General features: G+C 41.0%; 2 protein-coding genes across 3 annotated transcripts; both read left to right on the forward strand.

Moving 5' to 3' along the window:
- The first annotated feature begins 1,537 nt into the window (after positions 1-1,537).
- LOC117434656 (histone acetyltransferase KAT2A-like) lies at positions 1,538-9,329 on the forward strand. 2 transcript variants are annotated; one of them, XM_034057253.3, is made up of 18 exons: positions 1,538-1,835; positions 2,403-2,535; positions 3,169-3,314; positions 3,462-3,551; positions 3,939-4,120; positions 4,440-4,631; positions 4,853-4,959; positions 5,105-5,218; positions 5,350-5,486; positions 5,595-5,803; positions 6,216-6,342; positions 6,437-6,547; positions 6,792-6,935; positions 7,125-7,239; positions 7,611-7,647; positions 7,863-7,926; positions 8,313-8,397; positions 8,502-9,329. In XM_034057253.3, the coding sequence occupies exons 1-18, from the start codon at positions 1,593-1,595 to the stop codon at positions 8,693-8,695; spliced, it is 2,430 nt and encodes an 809-aa protein (XP_033913144.2). In that variant the 5' UTR covers positions 1,538-1,592; the 3' UTR covers positions 8,696-9,329. The 2 variants fall into 2 exon arrangements, with proteins under 2 accessions (XP_033913144.2, XP_033913145.2); XM_034057254.3 differs by having other exon boundaries at positions 5,108-5,218.
- A 3,372-nt stretch (positions 9,330-12,701) lies between these two features.
- Positions 12,702-22,910, forward strand: dhx58 (DEXH (Asp-Glu-X-His) box polypeptide 58). The gene is made up of 13 exons (XM_034057166.3): positions 12,702-12,897; positions 14,372-14,549; positions 15,351-15,555; positions 15,675-15,865; positions 16,338-16,454; positions 16,572-16,698; positions 17,288-17,479; positions 17,934-18,190; positions 18,346-18,495; positions 19,442-19,603; positions 20,242-20,432; positions 20,800-20,893; positions 21,565-22,910. The coding sequence occupies exons 2-13, from the start codon at positions 14,382-14,384 to the stop codon at positions 21,754-21,756; spliced, it is 2,046 nt and encodes a 681-aa protein (XP_033913057.1). The 5' UTR covers positions 12,702-12,897; positions 14,372-14,381; the 3' UTR covers positions 21,757-22,910.
- The last annotated feature ends 1,541 nt before the right edge of the window (positions 22,911-24,451 follow it).

Consider the following 24,451-nt stretch of genomic DNA (forward strand, 5'->3'; position numbering starts at 1 on the left):
AGTGGTTTGCAAGTGAAAGCATGTATGCAGTGGCATCCACAGTAAAGTACTATACAAATCTCTGCAAAGAGATTATCATTTCCTGTGGTATTGATGCAGATATAAATACATCTAATAACTTATTGTATGAAATGTAGAGTCAGTAAGACATTCAAAATGATTCAGCAGATCCCAAGATCGCAACCTAAGAACACCAGGAATCAAATCTGTAGTCTGCTGTACGTCATGATCATGTTTTGCATTATATTATAAACTGGCTGAGCTGGTATGGTATATTGACATAGGTGTGCCAAGGTGTTGATTTATTGCATGAAGGGATTGTGGGTTTTAAATCGCAGCTATGACTGCAAAGCTGAAATAAAAACATGTGAAAAGGTTTTGGACTTCTGATCAGGAATGGGTATTGGAAGATTCTAGTCAAAGGGTCTCTCTGTTACAGCCCTGGTCGGTGTTTGGTGATGAAAAGGCTTCTTGATATATCGACAGCTCTAAGATTTCTGAATGGCTCTATCTAGTCATTTAACCAGATTTACAGTTTTTATAAAGAGTTACAAATCATATTTCTTGTGGTTCTTAAGTTTTATTTCCTGGGAACAAATTCTAATCGTTGTTTTTTTTTTCGGGATAAAGAGGGAAGCCACCCTGCTATTATGAACACAATAGAAACGTTTTCACCTGAGTTATATAGACTTTTGGAAATGTGTATGTAGTGTACTGTACAGCACAGATTCCTAATTGACACTTACAGGACTCTGTACCCGGTAATTTAACTACATGGTTGCTGCTCATTGCGGTGACATCATTGCTGAATACATTACAATGATGTGACGTCACAATTGGATAAACGTTCTCGGTCTAAAAGAATGTTGCCACTGCACTATCTGCGCAACTGCAGCCTACTTTAACTAGTGGTCAAACTGTTGCTACTGACAGACGCTGCAGCCTCATTCTACTCTATAATTCCCTGGAGGAGACTTAATGTACTACCTCGTGTTACCAGTAGAGGGAATCTAACTCGAGTACTGATCATTTCATGTGTTTTGTGAGAATTAAAAAGTGTTTTCTTTCTTACCTTGTCAATCCGCTTTGTACATCGGAATTTTAATAAAACAAACACAAATAAATACATTAATAATTATTTAAACGTGCGTTTATTGCTATATACAGTACATTTGTTGTTGTTCCTCTTATAATCTCCATGGTGATACTATGGAACCGGTGTCGGCATTCATGACCTATTATTAAATAAATTTACTAAATAGACACACTTTAGTTATTGGCCGTTCTTGCTAAATATAATTCGGTTTATTTCTCAGATTGTGAGATATCGACATGCAAATGTGTCTATTTATAATTTGATTGTATTTTTATTATTTTATTTATTTATTTATGTATTTATTTATTACTTCAAAATGCTGGGCTTTCATGAGGTACCATTAAAACTACAATGACCGGCATGCATCGCAATACCACGCGTGCGCACTACATTTCGATAGTCTTTATTTAAAAAAAAAAAACCTAAATATCAGCCAGTGCCAGGCCCTCAATAAACTTTATTGACAACACGCTGTCACTCACAAGACCTGGTTGCTATGGCGGATGCGGCGGTGCAGGCCTCCACCCAACCCCGACTCCAGCAGCCCCAGCCCGGCAATGTAGCCGGGTCGAACCTGAACTCGGGGTCGGGGTCGGGGTCGGGGTCGGGGTCAGGTAATAGCGACCCAGCCAGGCCTGGTCTCAGCCAGCAGCAAAGAGCAAGTCAGAAGAAGACGCAGGTCAGGTCTTTCCCGCGGGCGAAAAAAATGGAGAAACTCGGCGTGTTCTCAGCCTGCAAGGTAAACTAATTGTACACAATAGGCTAATAGATGCGAGCGCTTTCTTCTGCCGTGTCGAAAAATAACGCGTTAATTGTTTGTTAAGCAATTCGCATACTTTTATAACGCAAGTAAACCATGTATGACATTTAAGGAGACGTGCATTTGCAAAACTAAACGGTGAATAGGAATCCATATTTATTTGTTATTTATTTATTTGAACAGAAAAGGGGGTATAAACAGATAGTACACATGAGGTTGCGTGTGTTGTCATGCCGCCTTCGCCTAAAATTAAAACATTTTGACAACCCCTGTGTGTGGACTGAATCACAGCGCGTAACGATGTCTGTACTAAAGATGACATACATACAGGTTTATTTACATCCCTCCCTCTCTTTCCCCCTCTCCCTCCCTCTTTCCCCCTCTCCCTCCCTCTTTCCCCCTCCCCCCTCTCCCTCCCCCCTCTCCCCTCCCCCCTCTCCCTCCCCCTCTAACCTCCCCTCCCCTCCCCTCTCCCCCTCTCCAATCTCCTGTGAAATGAAAACCAGCAATGCCAAGTAAACCAGTGAAATCCTTTTCTTTCTGAAGGCCAGTGATTCCTGCAAGTGTAACGGCTGGAAAAACCCTCACCCTCCGACAGCCCCGAGGATGGACCTGCAGCAGCAGCAGCCGCAGGCGGCGAGCCTCGGGGAACAGTGCCGTAGCTGTGGGCACACTCTGGGTACGTAGTCTTACCAACTTATTGGGATGTCCGTGCATGTACCACATGCAGTGATTCTGCCAGCAAAACATGCATGACCATAAAATGCAATTTTGAAGCAAGATTCATGGGAAGCTTGCATGATCATTGATGACTTTTTTTTTTTTTGTGCATTGGCATGCAGGAAATCCTTCCTTATCGTTGTGTCATCCTTCCATAAGTCCTGCTTTTAATGTGCATTCTACATTTTTTGCATATGTCTTGCTTGGTTCTTGCATATTGGTATAGGTAAGCATTTGTAGCTACCCATTTGTAGTTAACCTGGAAATATGCAAACGTTCACTTGCTCTCCCTAGTTTGTAATAGGTAACACGTCTCTACAAGCTGTCTAATTTGTTTTTGTCATGCCTCGCCCAAGAGACTGCAGATTTAGATATTTCAAAAAGCATGTTATGCTAATCTCCTGCTCTTGGGTTTGCTTCCATTGGAATGTTAACCTCAAATATCTAGATTTCATGTTTGCACTTCACCTTGCTGCGAAGGGCTCTAATATTCAAACAGACAGATCCATAATAGGTATTAGTTATGTATTTATCTAATACAGAAGAAAAAATATCTATTTTTTTATTACTGTTCTCTTGAATTAAAAAAAAGCGGCTCACGTTTCCCACTTGGAGAATGTGTCTGAAGACGAGATTAATCGACTGCTAGGAATGGTGGTGGACGTGGAGAACCTCTTTATGTCTGTTCATAAGGAAGAAGATACCGATACAAAACAGGTTTACTTCTACCTGTTTAAGGTAAGAAACAAACTGCATTCTCTTTCAGGGGTTTTTGTTATTGGTTTCATGGGTGTTTGTTTGTTTATTTTTTTAACTTTTTTTAATAGTGAGGATTGGGTGTCTTCTCGAGCTCATCTTAATGTGTTTTTTTTCTGTTTTTTCTAGCTGTTGAGGAAATGTATCCTACAGATGAGCCTTCCTGTCGTAGAGGGATCTCTGGGCAGCCCTCCGTTCGAGAAGCCAAACATTGAACAGGTAAACAATCCCAGTCCCGTTTTTTATGTTCATCTCACAATCTGTAAGCGCAGTTGTTTGATTTTTGATTAAGCTGCGTGGACCTGAGCAAGGATGTAAATAAGTCTCAAGTGTGCCTTATTAAACTCCAAATACTCAAGAATGGATCAAACTGCTGTGCAGTGGGAGTCTTATTTCCATCCCTGCAACTTTTTATTCAGGAAACTGACATTAGTATTCCAGTGATTGTATTCCTTGCATCAGATATGTATGTTACATATTATTATTATTATTATTATTATTATTATTATTATTATTATTATTATTATTATTATTATTTTTTTTTTTTTTCTTTTACATGGCCCGTGCCTATGTGTAACATGCCTGCATCTGTTTGTGTTTTTTCAGGGAGTTTTAAACTTTGTGCAGTACAAGTTTAGTCACCTTCCCCCAAAAGAGAGGCAAACGATGTACGAACTTTCTAAAATGTTTCTGCTGTGCCTCAATTACTGGAAGCTGGAAACCCCTTCGCAGTTTCGACAGCGGTCTCAGAACGATGACGTGGCAGCCTACAAAGTGAATTACACCAGGTACCAGAAAACGCCAGCCTGGAATTAAAAGAAGAAAATAGGCAGGGGCTCGGGTTTAAAAGCATTTGATTTTCACATTCGGGGTGAATGGAGATACCAGACCAGAATTTAGTTGAGAATGAATTTAAAGGAATACAACATTATTTAAATTTAGAAAGACACATTTGAGCATGGAGGCAGATTTGGAGTGTCTGTACTAAACAGCTATTTTGTGATTTTTATACAGGCTAAGCAATATCTTAACAGTCTCATCCTCCTCCTGTTTTCTGCAGCACCGTTGAAACGCAAGCTTCTCTCCCCTCTCTGTGTTGAATTGCAGGTGGCTGTGTTACTGCCATGTCCCTCAGAGCTGCGATAGCCTGCCCCGCTGTGAGACCACGCAGGTCTTTGGAAGGAGCCTCCTCAAGTCCATCTTCACCATCACCCGCAGACAGCTGCTGGAGAAGTTCAGAGTGGAGAAAGACAAGCTGGTCCCGGAGAAACGCACTCTTATCCTCACTCATTTCCCAAAGTAAGGATGCGGAATTGTTGCTGGTCTGTCATTGTAGAGTGGAAAGGTTAATGCAGCCACCAGAGCTAAGATGATCTTTTGATTTATTTTTTTGGTTCATTTCCACAGTTGTAGTTCTATTTGTTTGGCATGCAAAGCTCCACTTTCAGGTTTTAATTGGATGCATTTTTGAGTGCTTTATGCTGCTCGGTGCGTTTTCTGACTAGCTGTATACATGTCAGGTTTCTTTCCATGCTGGAAGAAGAGATTTATGGGGAGAACTCCCCAATCTGGGAATCTGATTTCACAATGCCTGCTGCAGAGGGAGCACAGCTGGGGCATCAATCAGGTATATGTATTTATTTAACTTATTTATTTAGTTTGTTTTAATAACAAGTAGATGAATTTCTGTAGAAGAGTCGTGTCTATCATTTTACACATGCATGTGTTTTTTTTGTTGTTACTTAATTTTAATATATGCCTTTTTTTTCCAGCAGTTTTAAGCCCAGTGGCAGTTCCCAGTGCGTCTTCGTTCACCAAAAGCATGAGCCACAGCTCTTCACTGGTTTCCATGACGCATGGTGCAGTGGTTTCTGAACCAATACCAGGTAATGAAGAGGTTACTCTTAACAAACTTGCAAGCAGAGGCATTTTAAGCAGTGAGAGTTTATGCACAATCGTGATATAAACGCGTGTCTCTTTGAACCTTGACAGTGATGCTTATGACTTTGATATTTAGGAGAGAAAAGGAAACTCCCAGAAACTCTGACCTTGGAAGATGCCAAAAGGATCCGCGTGATGGGGGATATTCCAATGGAACTGGTGAACGAAGTGATGATGACCGTTACTGACCCTGCTGCAATGCTGGGCCCTGAGGTCCGTTCCCTTTTGAAACGGGCTCACTGGGCTCAGAACAGTACCTCGGCTGTCTGTTTTATATCTCTGCTATAAGTTTGTAATGTTTGTCTGTTTTGTGTCCGAAAGACAAGCTTATTGTCTGCAAATGCAGCGAGAGACGAAACTGCGCGTCTCGAAGAGAGGAGAGGGATAATCGAATTCCACGTCATAGGAAACTCGTTGTCTCAGAAATCAAATAAAAGGATCCTGATGTGGCTAGTTGGTTTGCAGAATGTCTTCTCCCATCAGCTCCCGAGAATGCCTAAAGAGTACATCACCAGGCTTGTTTTCGACCCGTAAGTACTGCAGTGTCTGGACGGATCTGCTTTTACTGAATAAACTTCTACCATGTCATTTTTTAAATATGTATATGTATGTATGTGACACACTGTCGAAACGCGTTGTTTGTTTCTTGTTTTGTTTCAATAAATACAAAGCTTTTAGAACAAAGGAATCTGATGCATGTAATTATTAGCATCTAAAAAAAGAGGAGATTTGAGTGTGCAACCAATCTTGTCTCTACGCGCTTCTTAGGGCAAAGTATACACGGTTGTCATTGCTGTTAACTATTTGACTCTGCAGAGCCATTTTTTCTTTGTTAGTTATGGATGGCATTCTGAGCATTACATTTGGCGTGTTGTAATAGTGCGTATCACAGCAAAAAAATCTGGTGGTTGCTATCGTTTCTTCTAATCTTGCAATTCGCAGGAAACACAAAACGCTGGCATTGATTAAAGACGGCCGTGTGATTGGAGGGATCTGTTTCCGAATGTTCCCCACTCAAGGTTTCACGGAGATTGTGTTCTGCGCTGTAACTTCAAATGAGCAGGTCAAGGTAAGAGACTACAAGCAGAGAGGAGGCAGCGCACAGTGCAGGTATGCAAGCCTGAAGTGAGGCATCTTATTACCTGTCATGCTTGTCATTTCAGGGGTACGGAACTCATTTGATGAACCATCTGAAGGAGTATCACATAAAGCACGGCATTTTATATTTCCTCACGTACGCTGATGAATATGCTATTGGATACTTCAAAAAACAGGTACAGCATCTCTGCAGGAAGCCCTGGTTATCCTTTCTTCTCACCTACTGCAATTTAGAGCAATGCCTCTCTGCTTCACAAACCCAAGGCGCCAATTAACTTTTGTTCTGTGATGTAGAAATAGCCCAAATTTGCTGTCTGTACATGTTTCTCCTCCGTTAACATGCGTTTTAAATCGTCAATCGATATCCCCAAGCTCATTTTGGTATAGGCTTACAAAAAGAAACGCGTTTTCTATTTTCAGGGGTTTTCCAAAGATATAAAAGTTCCAAAAAGCCGTTATTTGGGGTACATTAAGGACTACGAAGGCGCCACCCTGATGGAATGCGAGCTCAATCCGAGGATTCCATACACGGAACTCTCGCACATCATCAAAAAGCAAAAAGAGGTAAGATATCGGCACCTCGATCAAAACTGATATTTTAAATAGAGTGGTTATCCCGCTGGCGTGGGTATTTAGGAAGCAGGATGCTATTTTGCATACCTAATTGTGCTTTTGAAGATGGGTTATGTCACAATAAATAGCTGTAATTAAGCTGATTTCCCACCCCACCCCACCATCCACCCTGTTTTGCAGATCATCAAGAAACTGATAGAAAGAAAACAAACCCAGATTCGTAAGGTTTATCCCGGTCTGACTTGCTTCAAGGAAGGGGTGCGCCAGATTCCTGTAGAAAGTATACCTGGTATAAGTAAGTAATTGATTAAATACACAGTACATGGCATTGACGGTCTTGCAACAGGAGGTGCTGCTGGTGATGTGGGGGTGTACCATTATATTTGTCATGCTCTTGAGCTGTCACCACTTTTCCAATATTAAACTCTCTTGTTTTCAGTGTATGATGTATGTTGTGCATTTTCTTTTGATTTCACGCTGTCTGGATGTTGTAATGATATGCGTTGTTAAAATAGTCTAGTACCCCCACTTGCAAGTTTTTTAGTGCTTGCCACTGGTATTTCAAGTGCAGCAGTTTTTAAAATAATCCAACAGACTCTACTATAGTCAGCCTGAAAACACACACACAAATAAGTAAATAATCACACAGCTTTGTTTGAATTCTAGGGGAGTCTGGATGGAAACCCAGTGGAAAGGAGAAAGGGTGAGCAAATCATTGTTCCTGAGATGGTCCTTGGATTTCAATTCAGTCTGTTACTGTACAAGTTAACTTGAGTCCACTTGAGTTCTTACAGAGGTCTTTGATAGTGTAAAACTGTACTGTGCAGCCATGTGCCAAATGCTTGTGCACTTGATCTCAAAACTAGATTTTTAGATTTTTTAATGTGTTTATTTTATTTATTGTTGTTATTAATGCAGTAAAGAGTTGAAGGACCCAGACTTGCTGTACAACACGCTGAAAAACCTGCTGGCACAGATCAAGGTAGGTGCTGTAAATCAATGCGCCAGTTTAACTTATGCTTAGAGTGTGTGTATTTGTATGAAACTGTGTAGTCTTGTTATAATTCTTTTTGCATGGTGCCTGAAAGAATCCTTTTGAATAATGCATCAGTTTTACCGCATAGTTTTTTGAAGACTCACTTCAGCTGTCTTTGTAAAAGCACAAACAGGCAAATGAAACGCGCAAGAGTTTTTCTTCGCTGATATTTATATCCAAACACTTTGTCCATTGGACATGATGCCATTTGAGGATGTTATGTATTGGTAACCCTAATACCAGTTCCATGTTGACTTGCAAAGTCGTTCAGAATTGAGTGTATCGGTTTGCATACAGGACCTTGGATGACAATTTGTTTTATTATTGGACAGACCAATCAGAACGCTTGGCCGTTCACGGAACCAGTAAAGAAGGCAGAGGCCCCAGACTATTACGAGATCATTCGTTTTCCTATAGGTAAGATCTTCTTCATGTACATTAGGTCTGTCCTGGCTCAGGTGGGTGTAACATTTATAATAAACCGATTTTTCTACGATTCTCTCCCTGTCCTTCTCTTGCAGATTTGAAGACCATGACCGAGCGTCTCAAGAACCGGTACTACGTGACCAAGAAGCTGTTCATCGCGGATCTGCAGCGCATCATAACCAACTGTCGAGAATACAACCCCCCCGACAGCGAGTACTGCAAGTGTGCCAACACTTTGGAAAAGTTCTTCTACTTCAAACTGAAAGAAGGCGGCCTTATTGAGAAGTGAGGGGAGGAAAAAAAAAAACGTGACGCTGAAATAAATGCCCGAAGCTTGCGTTTTGTATTTTGGAAATGCACTTTTTCGAAGGGCCGTCAAGTTGACTTTTTAATTCTGGAGGATCATCGTTTGATCATTTCTCTTTGGGAGCGCTGGCTCTGTCAACAAAGGAATTCTGACGCGATAGTACACAAGCACAGGAAGAAATGTGACAAGTGGTGGTTTTTGTTTTTTTTTTTTTCAGGACACCTGATTTTTTTTTTTTTTTTTGTGTTTTTATAGTGGTGTCTGCATCATATTCTGTTATTGATATACTGTATACACGTGTTTCAAAAAAAGCTCCTGTGAATTTTGACATGTGTTGCACACTCCTGGTTCCTTGGGCATTAACCATTATCTGCTCTGGCATTTCACAATGCAGTTGTAGAGTTGTCGTATTTTTATTTTTTTTTAATTTCAAATAAGCTGCTTGTGGTAATGCTGCATTAAACACGCTTGGGTTTGACAAGCTGGGGGGATTGTTAAGTAGTTCATTCAATAAGAAACAGGGCAATACTTGAATTAATTAGGTGTCTTTGTTGTGAAGCCATTGTTTTGTACAGGGTTACTAAAGTCTTTAATCCATTAAAATTTCAAGAAAGTGCTGGTTTATGTACTTTTGCTCCTTGAGTAATATTGAGAATTATGTTCTGAGACACGGACAAATACATGCACATATGTCACGTTAATTACAAGACACTAGATAATTGATTTACAGTCATTTTTATTGAAACTGTTTTGACAAAAATAAAATGGTACTGCTGGCCAGAGGTTTGCTGATCCAGTGGTTAGAGAAAGGGGCTTGTTACAAGGAGGTTCCCAGCTCAGCCACTGACTTGTGTGTGTGACCCTGAGCAAGTCACTTCATCTCCTTGTGCACCGTCCTTGGTCTGAGCCGTAAAACAAACGAGGTCCTAGTGCAGTGACTCTGGAGGAGTCTCTGTAAATTGCCTTGGATTAAAAGTTTCTGCTAAATGATACAATTTTAATGAAAAAAAGGCATAATTAACACAACAGGTTTTTTCTTCTACAATGACAGCACTTGCTCACATAAACACTTTATGCAAATTCATCCTCGGATTGAACACTGTACCTCCCCACACACCAAGTCTGCAGAAGCTTTGAAACATTGTAGAAGTGCTTGAGTCTGATTTTATGCACATTCCCGTTGTCTTGGGTGTTCGGTTCTGGTACATGACAGTTCATAGGCTGTAATCGAGAGGGGCCAGAGCTTGTAGCCATTCCAAAAAAAACTGAATAACACTTATTTATTTATATATATATATATATATATATATATATATATATATATATATATATATATATATATATATATATTAGTGATTTTATGGTTTACAATTAATGACCTCTAAGAGGATGGGTGGGTTAGAAAATCACTGACATGTGGGTATAAAAGCTCCCTTGTAAAATATTAGCGAAATACATTTTTTAGTACATTTACAGATAATGTAAAGCCCTTTTTTATATCTGTGTTGTGGAGCAAGTTACTTTTAGAAACGTCATGCATACACGGTTTTCCTCACCCATGTACATATTTCAATACATCATGCGTGTACCATAGGCAAGGTATTTGTACTACTTCATAAATAGGGAAATTACTTCTTACGAGACTGAATTAACAAGTAATGCGAGTGCTTATATGTTGGATGCCCACATACCGAAGTTAACCAACCCATTCTTTTCCGATAAGCATGGAACATTTGTACGTTTTTTAAGTTAATTTGGATGCCTTTTTTGCATTCTGGAATTGAAGAAATGTGCAAGTTGGTTGGCTTTGGCGTGTTGGAATCCGCTCACGATGAAATACTTTGGTGTTTCTTTTTGTGTGTGTGTTTGGTTTGACATTTTGTATTCAGTGAGGTGGAATGAAACGGTTTATTTCAAATGTCGAAGCATGCTACCGGAACAAGACCGCTGTGAAACGCTGCAGATGGTATTGAAGTAGCAATATAAATTCAGCTACAGTTTCCCTGTCTTGCATTTGGAAATGGAAACCTAACCAGCACATGCAAATTAATATTATAATAATTTATTTCTTAGCAGACGTCCTTATCCAGGGCGACTTACAGTTGTTAAAATACATCACATTATTTTTACATACAATTCCCATTTATACAGTTGGGTTTTTACTGGAAGCAATCTAGGTAAAGTACCTTGCTCAAGGGTAGAGCAGCAGTGTCCTCCACCTGGGATTGAACCCACGACCCTCCGGTCAAGAGTCCAGAGCCCTAACCACTACTCCACACTGCTGCCCCTTTATCACCGTTTGAAATAAAACGGTTCACGCTGTGTTTCATTACAAGAAGAGTTGCAGCTGACCATGACGCGTAACAGCGTACTTCATAACAAGCTCACTCACAAACTTGAACAGACACTACAGTATTTACAACACAGCTATAAACCTTCAGCCATGAAATTTAACAGGAAGTAAATACAGTTCTTGCATCACGGGCCCACAGTCTTCTTTCCCGTTGCTAACCATAGCAACGGGAAAGAAGATCACTGATTGGCTAGAGAGGATGACGTTTCCTTTCTGTTTCACTTCATTTTTTTCAGCAATAATATTTTGCAACGAAGTGACATGTACCTAATAGAGAGGTTGTAGTGAGATTAAAAGTTTTGTGAACTATAAAAAGTTGTGGTTTGTGTTAACAGTTGTGGTTTCCCCCAACAAATTCACGGCCCGCGATTTTCTTACAGCCAAAATATTTTTTAATCTTTTAAAATTTTATGTACATTTAAAAGAAAGAAAAAAAAACTTTTTTTTTTATAAAAATATATAATCCGTTTTAGGGCAAGAAAATTAGTGTTTTATTGTCGATCTGTTTTATGCTGTCGGTTTCAAGAGGAAATGCATTCATTTTCAATTGTGGTACACGGGTTGGGCTCTGATTACGTAGCAGTATATGAACAATGAAGTTTTTTTTTTACATTAGTGAGGCGATCGGTTTCTGTTTCTCAACGTTACCAAACACAGTGTCGGGAGTTTCAAAGGGGAATCCCAGTCTGGGCAGTTTGATACAAAGTGTCAGTATTGAGACCATTGTACCACTAAATGCTTTCTCCATGGTTACTGTCACAGTGCGTTTAGGTACAATGCGCAGCGAAGCAACCGTCGCAGGAATTGGATCCAATAAGACATGCTAGAAAGATAATCAAGAACTTCAGGCTTTACTGATTTTGGAACTTAATAAAAATAATAAATAAATAAATATAAAATAAAATAAAATAAAATAAAAATCATCTTAAGGATAGCTGCTGTATATGTCTCAATGTTGTATTTCCAAACAGTTCATTTTAGGCTGAGCTGGTATTAAAACGCTTTGATCTATTGTTCTGTTATGGCTGTCATTGTATTTGCACACTAACCAAATGATAACAGCAGTGTGGAGTAGTGGTCAGGGATCTGGACTCTTGACAGGAGAGTTGTGTGTTCAATCCCAGGTGGGGGATACTAGCTGCTGTACCCTTGAGCAAGGTACTTTACCTAGATTGATCCAGTAAAAACCCAACTGTAAATGGGGAATTGTATGTAAAAATAACGTATAACAAAAATAATGTGATATCTTGTAACAATTGTAGTCGCCCTGGATAAGGGCGTCTGCTAAGAAATAAATTTTATATATATATATATATATATATATATATATATATATATATACAATGAAGAAGAAAAGATCTGAATGTAACACAGCTGAATAAGGGCTCTTTCTTGCCTGAAATCAATAATTATTTGAACCTTTTGTGTACATCTCTCTTCATTTTTTTATTTTTGTGCACTACAATCAGGCCTATACCTCCTTGCGTATATGAGACTAGAGCCTTTTCTCAAACCCAGTATCACACACGGGAAGCCAGAAAGCTGAAACAAGACAAACGTGTTGTTTGCTTACACAGCAGCAATGCACAGTCATTCCTCTGAAGCCCATAATGTGGTCCCTCCCAGCACTCCTACACTGGGGCCCCTGCAGTGCACACGAAAGGAAACTTGCCAGTTTCGTTTTCGTGTTCAGAAAGGGAGGGCAGGGTATTTAATGGACGCGAAAACAACATTACTGTACAGCGAGAAAGGACACCGGTACTGGCACAGCGGAATCATATTTAGTGTTCCACTTTAACACAGCAACAAGGGAGAACCACCGACAATCCTGGTAAGTAAATATCAGTTTAGGTTCTAATTTTGCATTGATTATGGAAGCGTTATTCTCTTTTGTATTAGTTACTGCCTGCATCATATACAGTATGTATTTTGTAAGCCTTATCAATGTTTTTTTTTTTTGTAGTTTAACATGAAATGTGATGTAATAGATACAGTCCGAAAAGAGGGCTTGTCATGTTTGCTTCATGAACGTCCTATTCTAAGAATGATCTTGAATCTTTTCCTAAAGCAAACTGGCTCCTCTTGAATTTCGTTACTGTTCCAGAACGTTCATACAAGTCTTGTATTACTAGTCACTATAAAAACCCGAACTGCGAATATAAGATAATTATTTCTGTGAAATAAAGGCGAGCAGTGCTTATTATTATTATTATTATTATTATTATTATTATTATTATTATTATTATTATTATTATTTATTTCTTAGCAGACGCCCTTATCCAGGGTTACTTACAATCGTAAGCAAATACATTTCAAGTGTTACAGTACAAGTAATACAATAAGAGCAAGATAAATACAATGACTTTGGTTCAAGCAAGTACAAGTGTGACAAAATACAATTCAATAATACAGCAGATAACAGTGTCAGTGATAGTTACATCAGGATATGATTAAATACAAAATACTACAGATTAAACACTTGGCAGATTACAGTACTCTGAAGTGCGCTGCATATTTGAAATATCTGCTCAGGGTGCTTGAATTGTTGCGACCTTCTGGTGATGTTTCCGATGACTTGTTAGTGCAGTTTGTCCCCCTTTTATTTAATTGTTTGTTTGTGGGACTTTTCAGATTTAAACAACATTTGCAGACAGGCAGATGGGACCTATTTTAGGTCTAACAGTGGCGGGTCTAAATACTGCCACATAATAATCTAGGTGGTGGTTTCCCCCATTGGTGATATATAGACTTGTTATCATTACTGCATTAGCAATGGCAATGAGACTCGTGTCACATAGCAGTTGCCAGGTTTTAATACAAGCTTGATTAGCCACAGTGTATCGGTAATACTATAGGGGCAGCAGTGTGGAGTAGTGGTTAGGGCTTTGGCCTCTTGACCAGATGGTCGTGGGGTCAATCCCAGGTGGAGGACACTGCTGCTGTACCCTTGAGCAAGGTACTTTACCTAGATGGCTCCAGTAAAAACCCAACTGCATAATTTTTCCTGTGTGTAAAAAATAATGTAATTGTATGTAAAAATAATGTGATATCTTGTAACAATTGTAAGTCGCCCTGGATAAGGGCGTCTGCTAAGAAATAAATAATAATAATAATAATAATAATAATAATAATAACAAGCTCAGGTGTGTCTTATTAAACTCGGAGCAAAACCAGGACTGGATAAAACTGCTGTACAATGGGAGTCTTATTTCCATCCCTGCTACAGGTAATACAAACTCATCAAATGGTAAAAGGTGGCAGTATAGTCCTGCATTCTAAAGTATATTGCTTTGTGTTTCCTACAGCTCAGTTAAAATGAATCTATACGGCTATCAAGAAGAGGTGATCCAGCCTGCTTTGGAAGGCAAGAATATCATTATCTGGCTCCCTACCGGCGGGGGAAAGACCAGGGCAGCTGTGTATGTGGCAAAGAATCACCTGGAAAGGAGGCGTGGGGCCAAGGTAGCGGTGCTGGTAAATAAGGTATGTTATCATGGAACAGAATATCCAGCAGTAAAAAAAACGGAATGTGAAAATATCTGCTCTGCAGAACTGTCCTGTCAAACGTTTTTACTAGGGAGAGGGGGAGGGTACACACAAACTGGCCTGTCAACAAGGTATGTTTCTATTACGTAAGAGCTGTCGGAAACTGAAAGATGCGGTGAGCAGCCGATTCTGTTTTAGTGATTGTATTTGTACGTATTTCAAGATTAAGTCTCATGTGGTCTTGTGTGTGGTTAGCGCACTTGAGAAGAGAACTCGGTGCTGAGCACAGCTCTAAGGTGTGCTGTTATCAACAGAGAGAGCTTTCTCTCCTCAAGACAAGGAATTGAAAAACTGGGGTACGTCTGACCTTGTGTTGGTATGTTCTGTGTCTTGAGCAACATTGCAACTCACACCAAGACATTGATAGTGTTTAGATATTGTCAGGTAAACAGAGTTCACAGCGTTCAGCTGCACACAGACACACACATTTAGTTAAGATACATAAGACAGGCACTTGAGAGTGCGAGTGAGACAAGCTACCTAAATCCTCTCCCGACGACAGACCATCTCCGTACCTGAGCTGTCTCCCAGAACATTAGCTAACTGCTCATTATCCGAGTTCTGTTTATAACTAGGTGCCACATGTGTTGTGTCTAATGATAAATGTTTCAGCTATATGTGTGTAACTTTTGAATACTAGAATCAGTAAATGGAAACTTACTAACATAGCGATTGGTGTCGTGCACACTCATTTGTGGTCATCCAATGAGTTTCCTTACCTGTGTGTGTGCTTCTCAGATTCACCTGGTAGACCAGCACTACAACAATGAGTTCAAGCCCTTTCTGAACGGCTCCCACAGCATTGCCCATATCAGCGGGGACAGCGACCAGAAGGAGTTCTTCTCCAAAGTCGTGCGGGACAATGACGTCATCATCTGCACGGCGCAGATCTTGGAGAACGCCCTGAATAACACAGAGGAAGAGAAGCACGTGGAGCTCACAGGTGACCGCTGCCTCCAATTCCGATTCCCTCTTAATCACTTCCAACCCATTGCTGTTGGATCTCTCTGGTCCTCGGGGTCTCTGTTGTGATAAACTCTGTTCTTGGTTTCCTTCGAGCAGACTTCAGCCTCCTGATCATCGACGAGTGCCACCACACCCACAAGGATGCTGTGTACAACAAGATCATGGAGCGCTACGTGGAGAAGAAGCTGCTTCAAGAGGAAGGGCTACCACAGGTGCTGGGCCTGACTGCATCTCCAGGGACCGGGGGGGCCAAGAACCTGGACGCAGCCAAGGACCATGTGCTGCAGGTCAGCCGCCTACTCCACCAGCCTCCCCTGCCATCCCAACCTCCAAACTATGAAAGAGAGCAATACCAAGCATATATTATCAAAATGACACCTCTTTCTTAGTTTATTGTGCTGGATATCAACTCTTTATTAACAAAAAATGAACAGATAACACACTTGAAATGAAATATATCTGCTTTTTTAAAGCAGGCATGAAAGCGCTCCCATCGCACAGAAGTTTTTATTGATAATTTTGATAACTTTCCATGAAGTGTCTCTGTCTGTGTATTTACATGGTAGATGCTTAGTAAATACATGTGTACTTACACATCATTACAATGTTATTTACTAAGTATGTAAATGCACAGTAATTAGAGACACTTAATAGAAAGAGACTTATTTCTCTCCTTGTACACATATTCTAAACACACACTGCCAAGTGGCACATTATCCTACAGATGCAGGTCTATAATCTCAGCTGTATCTGTTTCAGATCTGTGCCAACCTTGATGCCAGTGAAATCAGGTCTGCCAAAGTACACTTAGCTGAGCTGCAAGAGAAGGTCCCTAAACCCAGAAAGCAGTATGACGTTGTTCACGAGAGACTGCGGGTACGTGATTCTCATTGTCGTTGGAGGTTCTCTTTTCCTACAGCAGCAATAACATGCAAGTGGTAATCTCTTCCCCTTATAGGCAACAGTAATGCAGTTGTTTTTTTTTTGTCCCAGGACCCCTTTGGAGACAAAGTGAAGGAGCTCATGGGGGAGATCCACGACCACATTGACTGGCCTGACGTCACCAGACGCTTCGGCTCTCAGGAATTCGAGCAGGAAGTAGTGGAGCTGGAAAAATCAGGTGAGGAATGGTACATGCGGGATCTGCATGTCTCTCTATCAAGTAATAAAAAAGATTACAGCCCTTAAGGGGGTCCTGGGAAGAGAAGGCGGTAAAAAACACCATTATAAAATCAACCTCAAAAAAGAGAGAAACCAAAATGCGACGGACCATTCAGACAGGACAAAAACACTTCGGACAACCAGAAACACAGTAATACACAATACAAGCATGTAAAAATGTGTCGTTATTTATTTTAAATAGTAGCTTCAAATTTCACTTTTATTCCCTGAGTAAAAGCATAACAAAATTTAATAAAGTATATTAATGTAATAAGTCATATTAATAAATATGGCAAACCAGGGTAAACTATGGTAAATACATAGTATAACCATGGGAAAAAACACGATAAAACTGCAAAAATACTTTTATAAGGGAGGTAATTACAACAACAAAAATATTTATTTTTTAAGGAAATAATAAGTAAATATGCATGTTTGCTGCCACCTGGTGGCCATGTAATATATGTAATATATGTAATATAACTGCGCTGTGTATTGAAAGCTCATCTTGTCCACGCCTGTGAATTTTCACTCTGTTTGTTCTTCAGGTGCTGACAGGGGTAACCGGCGGCTGCGTCAGTGTGCCCTGCACCTCCGCAAATACAACGACGCGCTGCTGGTGAACGACACGGTGCGCATGATAGACGCCTTCAACGTCCTGGACACCTTCAACACCCACGAGAGAGCGACGCGGGGAGGCCTGGACGACACTGACCACTTCCTCTTCAGAGTCTTTCAGCGTGAGCCACCTTTAATGAGCATCAGCCCCCCCCCTTTAATGAGCATCAGCCCCCCCTTTAATGAGCATCAGCCCCCCCCTTTAATGAGCATCACCCCCCCTTTCTTTAATGAGCATCAGCCCCCCCCCTTTAATGAGCATCAGCCCCCCCCCCCCCCAGGGCTTTGGGTTTGTTTTTTTTATATTAAGCAGCAGGCTGTAGCTGAGCCCTATGCAGACAGCATCACAGACTTCTCTGGGTGAATCATTTTTTAACAAGAGTTAAACATACAATTACCCATTAATACAGTTGGGTTTTTACTGGAGCAATCTAGGTAAAGTACCTTGCTCAAGGGTACAGCAGCAGTGTCCCCATCAGGGATTGAACCCACGACCCTCCGGTCAAGAGTCCAGAGCCCTAACCACTACTCCACACTGCTACCCCTTAATATATTTTCATTTTTCAAACATCAAAGGTAGCAAAGTGGAGTTGCAGCAGCTGGCCAGCACCCCAGAGTTTGAGAACCCCAAGCTGGCGAAGCTGGAACACATCCTGCTGGATCAGTTCGGGAACTCGCGAGAGTCCCGCGGGATCCTGTTCACCAAGACCCGCACGAGCACCCACTGCCTGAACGACTGGATCAGAACCAATGTAAAACTGAGAGAGGCAGGGATCAAACCATCCCCCTTGACCGGGGCGGGCTTCAGCAACCAGGCCGGCCACATGACCCAGGTACCATTACAGCCTTCATCCACTAGATGGCACTGTATGCTATGGAGAGTATCCTTTAAGATATCCCTTTAAGATCTCATGCAAAACACTTTATTATCCCCAGTACTGTATTTGCTGGTGATTTAATGATATCTTGGCTCGTTTGCTCTGGACAGCGGCAACAGCAGGAGACCATCCAGAGGTTCAGGGATGGAGAGTTGAATCTCCTGATTTCGACAAGCGTTGCAGAGGAGGGACTGGATATCCCACAGTGCAATCTGGTGGTGCGTTATGGCCTGCTCACCAACGACATCGCCACCAAGCAGGTAGGGAACGAGCAAGTGGGGTGAACGGGAAAGCCTGTTAGTAATAAATACATTGCATGTAAAAAATGGTCAATAGGGAATCAGTAAAGGTCCTTACATAGGAAAGTACACGGCACGGTTTCCTGTCAGCATGGCCATGACATAACTATATTTTGGAAGGAAATACTAAAAGAACCTTACATGACAAAAGTCTTCAATTGAACAAGACTTCTACAGGGGATGGAAATAAGACTCCTGTTGCACAGCAGTTTGATCCATTAATGCATTCACTATTATTATTATTAGTTTATTTAGCAGACGCCTTTATTCAAGGCAACTTTAGCATGCAAAGATATATATATATATATTTTAAATAGATGTTTAAGTTGTTTCTGACTATAGAAGAATTAGATAATGCTGCAGGTGGCAGTCTATATTATTATTTATTTATTTAGCAGACGCCTTTATCCAAGGCAACTTACAGAGACTAGGGTGTGTGAACTATGCATCAGCTACAGAGTCACTTACAATTACGTCTCACCTGAAAGACGGAGCACAAGGAGGTTAAGTGACTTGCTCAGGGTCACACAATGAGTCAGTGGCTGAGGCGGGATTTGAACCGGGGACCTCCTGGTTATAAGCCCTTTTCTTTAACCACTGGACCACACAGCCTCCAGCCTTCACTATGAGTTTAATAAGACACGCCCAAGCTTGTTACCTATACACACTGCGGCTAATGAAGCTGGTATTAAAACCTGGAATGGGTGAAACTGCTATCAAACCATCCACCCTGACCGGGGCAGGCTTTAGCAACCATTACAACATTCATCCACTAGGTGGCACTGTATGCTACAGATACAAAAATAATGATATAGAAGTCTTTTTTTTCCATCCTTGCTTCTAGCAGGGAAATTACATAGGGGCCTATTGACACGTGTGTGTGTGTGTGTGTGTGTCTTCCTCCCAGGCGCAAGGCAGGGCGCGTGCTGAAGATAGTGTGTACTCTGTGGTAGCACAGAGCGGTGGGAGGGAGCTGAGGCGCGAGCACACCAACGAGTATCTGGAGGAGCTCACTGAGAAAGCCATCGACGAGGTGCAGCGTATGGCAAAGAGGGACTACCACATGAAGGTCAGTCAGGACGTGCCCACTCGGTTACCAAGGCAACCAGCAGTAGGCCCCTATTGTCAAAGCTGGAACTCCTTGAGCTGTCTAGGAGTTTTTTTTTTTTGGTGATGATGATGTTGATGTTTAAGTCTGTTTTGATTGGTTTAAAAAAAATAATTATATTCTTGAAACTGTTCTAGACTGTTTCTTTAAAAGCTACCAGCCTGCAAAACTTGATTTAACTTGATTTAAAAAAAAACATTCTATTTAGAAACCCCATGAGTTAAAAGAGCTCAGTGATTCTACCTGGTTTAGTTAAACAAAGTACTTGATTAATTCATGGGAGCAAAAGGAATACATGTCTTTTAATAATTTATCAGATCAATTTGCACCTGCGGTTGTACTGCTATTCCATTGGTTGGTTTTAAATGAGTTTTAAATTCTTGACTGTTACGTGAATCTCCTTCCCTTGTTTTTTTTTCTTTAGAAAGTTTTTTCTGATGTTTGAAATCGAAATTCCTTCAGGCGTTACAGCAAAGCTTAATACTTGCTGGCAAGAGGGCTTGTACAATATTTATTTAGACTGAGAGCAAGGAGAGTATTCTTGGATACCCAAATGACGCATAATGAGTTCTTAAAAATATTTACAAATTCATTCTCAGATCCGAGACCTGCAGAAGGAAGCCATCGTCACCCGGAGACTGGCCCTAGGGAAGGCGGAGGAGAAGAGGAACACCCACGACCCCTCGGTTGTGATTCTGCACTGCAGGCGCTGCAACAACGCTGTGTGTCATGGGAGTGACCTGCAGGTTATCGAGGGCACTCACCACGTCAACATCAACCCCCTCTTTGAGTGAGTACAGAGACACACAGTCTCACACCACAGGGACACAATGAGGTTGAGCCATTACACTGTGGTGCCTGCCTCGAAACATCAGATTCACTCATCATACTTCACTGTTAAAAGTGACAGGCGACTGGGCTGTCATTCGACACCTGGGTCAGATTTTGGTTGATGACAAATAAACCAGATGTGAATGTGAAAAAGGTTCTCATTCCTTGTTTCACTGTTGATCTTTTAGTTTTCCGGATTTTACTGTATAGAAGCACCCTTTCACTTCACATTCAATCAGGGTGCTAATTACATGGAGGTGAACATATAACATTGTGCAAAGTAATTCTGGAAATGAGCTTAGTTTTCTTTGTTTATTTTATCCCAGGGTTTACTACAAATTAGGTGTAAAAGTTTGCCTTGGAAAGAAATTTGAGGACTGGGAACCCGGACACACAATAAACTGCAAGGAGTGCGGTCAGGTGAGTTTTGATAAATTGTCTCGTTTTTGTTTTTTTTTCCAAGTTTTGCAGCACAAGCAAAGAAAACAAAAGATCTTCAACTCACGCACCCCCCCCCCCCAAAAAAAAAAAAAATATTTTTTTTATAATATATCATTTCTGTTTTGGGCTAAGCAAGTGTTCAGTTGGTCAAAATCAATCCCATCATCATCATCCAAAATAATCTCTCTTGGGAGATTTAAGTAGGGATGAGACTTTAACATTCTGAGGCTTGGTGGTCCAGTGGTTAAAGAAAGGGGCTTGATACTAGCAGGTTCCGGGTTCAAATGCCAGCTCAGCCACTGACTCACTGTGTGTGACCCTGAGCAAGTCAATTAACCTCCTTGTGCTCCGTCCTTCAGATGAGACGTAAAACAAACGAGGTCCTATTTTAAGTGAATTTGCAACAGTTGTTGATGCATAGTTCAACCCCCTAGTCTCTTTAAGTCGCTTTGGATAAAAGCGTCTGCTAAATTGATAATTGACAGTCTATCCTTCATAGAAAAGAATCACTTGATGCTCTGTACTTTGAAAGTTGGCTGAGGAACCTGATTTTATGGGGAGATCTGCGTAACATTCGGATCTGAAGATGTTCTTGTTTCGAAGTCCAGTGTTAGAAAGCGGATATTTTTGTTTCTCTCTCTCCGATTCAGGATTGGGGGATGGAAATGATATACAAGGCTGTGACCCTGCCCATGCTCTCCATCAAAAAGTTTGTGATCGCAACGCCCAAGGGCAGATACTCCTGCAAGCAGTGGAAAGGAGTCACCTTCCAAATCGATGAATTTGACTACATTGCTTACTGCCAGAGGAAGTTTGAAGATCTACTGCCGAACTTTAACTGAGAGCAAGACGCACGGTTAACTGGGTAGTCACGTCATCTCCCTTCAAAGCAGAGCACACAGATCCACACTTCTGTTGCTCGCATAGTTTTTAAGCGCCAGTAGGTGGGAACAAATGATTAGATTTTCTTCAACAGTTTTGTCACATGAAGACAGGCAGTAAAAGACTAGCTAGATGAACTCACAAATGAGGCTAATACCACTTCTTCTCGTATGCAATATTATTTTAAATAGAGGGAATGTCTTTTTTTATTTTCTAAGGAGAATCGGTTATTAATGTCTTCAAATGTGGTGGGAAAACACATCTCTGTATTTACTCTGATAAACAACACACCAAATCACCTTGCCTTGAATTTGCACTTTATAATTTGTTTTCATGGTTAACCCTATAAGGGCCACTGACAAGCAAGACATCCATTTCTTACCCAGCTTGATTAATATTACTGAAGGTCTTTTATTGTGCTTTTTAATGTTATTTCTGGATATACAAAAATTTGAAACACAATTCTGTACGGGGATGGAAATAAGACTCCCATTGCATAGCAGTTTGATCCATTCCTGGTTTAACTAAGAGTTTATGAAGACTCACCTGAGCTTGTTACCTATACACCTTGGATAATTAAGCTTGCAGTAAAACCTGGAATGGATGAAAATGCTATGCAATAGGAATCCTGTTACCATCCCTGCTGGAAACCACTGCATCCCGTAGGTCACATGGTTTGATACCAGCGTGCTGACAAAAAAAAAAAAAGCAATTATAGCCTGTCTCTGGCTAGGTCAGACTTGATTCCCATTGCACTTGAGTGGAGCTGAATTTGTATTTTCCATTAAAATCTACCACTGAAAAATAAAAGCTGTAATTGCTTGCAGTGTGCTTAAACCAAAGTGTAATGGTTTATAACACTGAAAGACTTTTCCCCTGAATTCTTTCAGTTTGGGTGAACTTTTTATCTGTGATCATGACCTAGTATTTACAAATGCTGTGTATGGATTTAATATATTTGTTTCATGTTTTAATATAATAATAATAATAAAATATATTCTAAGATGTTAAGATTCAAATAGGGGGTAAATCATTAAAACTGTGTGCTTTTTTCTATTTTTAATAATTTTACGTACAAATATTGAAGTAAATAAATAAATAATGTTATGAAATGCCTATATGCAACATGTTGGTTGTTTCTTAATTGATTCCAAGTTCACTGCATTTATAAACAAGCAGCCTTTGCATTATGTAAGCAATTGAAGTTCCCTTTTATAACACAGCAGCAAATAGTGAGCTGGCCATAATGGGGAGCATTTGAAAAGCAATGCGTTGTAGTACCTCTGACTACCACTAGATGGTCCCCTTTTCATTTGTATTCTCTGTAAATTTTTGCCTCTCAGGCCCATTGTATTTGTTGAAACAGCAGCAACATAGAATCTGGTCTTGAATGTAGTTAACAATTTACAATTTACATGCAAAATGACATACATGTATTTAGATTGCTTGGCGACCAAGGTAAGTACAATAATTGACAAACAAAAATGCGATTACACTGTCCGATCAGCAGGGGGTGCCAAGCACCACATTAAAATCCTGTGAACATCAATGGTTATGGGGACACTGATTGATGCCACAACAACTTCGTTTCTTGCGCTTCGCCTGTAACTTCAGGCACACGTTTCAAAAGAACTGTCCTTTCCTGTGCTTCTGCACTGAGGGGCCGTGTGTAGAGTTTATCAGGGAGAAGCAGATTTGCAGTCTGTGTGTTCATTTGCCTATAGCAGTTTACAGATTGGCAAAATGTTTCAAATTCTAGTTGCAGTTAAACCAAACGCGCACGTTCCTGCATTTTCAATGCGACAAGTTACTGTAGATTGAAGGTGACATTTAGCACAGTTGGTGGCGTGTTGTTTCCCTGGCTCATGCAGATGGCTGCATGCGGTGGTCCTTTGATCCGTCCTCCCCCCCCTCCCCCCTTCACCCCTGCCCCCACATCCCAGTAGTTGACGAGACGCAGCGACACCTCAAGATGGGAATTAGAGCAGGGCAGCCGGGGTCAAGCACGACTTTCTTGACGGGAGCCGAGGGACGTGAGCAATCCATAGACATCCACAACCAGCAGCAAGAGCACCGCAGGGGAGCTTCCCTTTTCTGTCAGCGTCTTCCAGTGCTGCCTGCCTGCCTGCCTGAAGACTGCGAGGCTGCTGCCTTTGACTTTAAGTTTGGTGGTCTATGACCAGTTATTACAAACAAACCTGCTTCAGCTATGTCATTATTTAGCTTGGCAGCTCAATCCAAGAGCACGTCTGGGAGGAACTTCAACGGCACATTCAACACTGGCCCTAAACCTCCCCCGGCACCTACCCTGACCCAAACACTGGCCCTAAATCTGACCCTGATCCCCATCCTCTGCCTACCTCTCTGCACCGACTGAAATGCTAGTGACTGAATGGATCCCTCGAGAGACACCTTCCAACACCTTGTGCAGTCTATGCCACGTCGTGTCAAGCTGTGATCAGGTGATTTTAGATGCAGGTCCTCATAAAGTGAGCCTAGCAGTGTGAAAACACATGCAAAAATCTCAAATAGTTCAGATTGGTCTTCTTGGTTGCCCCAGCAGCTGGTGCGCTCATAGGACAGGACTTGGGCATGTTAGATAGGCAGTCTGGTGTGTTTCTATAAGACTGGACCTGAATCGCTTCACGCTGTTTC

Source organism: Acipenser ruthenus, chromosome 28, assembly GCF_902713425.1.
Source record: "Acipenser ruthenus chromosome 28, fAciRut3.2 maternal haplotype, whole genome shotgun sequence".
Lineage (NCBI taxonomy): Eukaryota > Metazoa > Chordata > Actinopteri > Acipenseriformes > Acipenseridae > Acipenser > Acipenser ruthenus.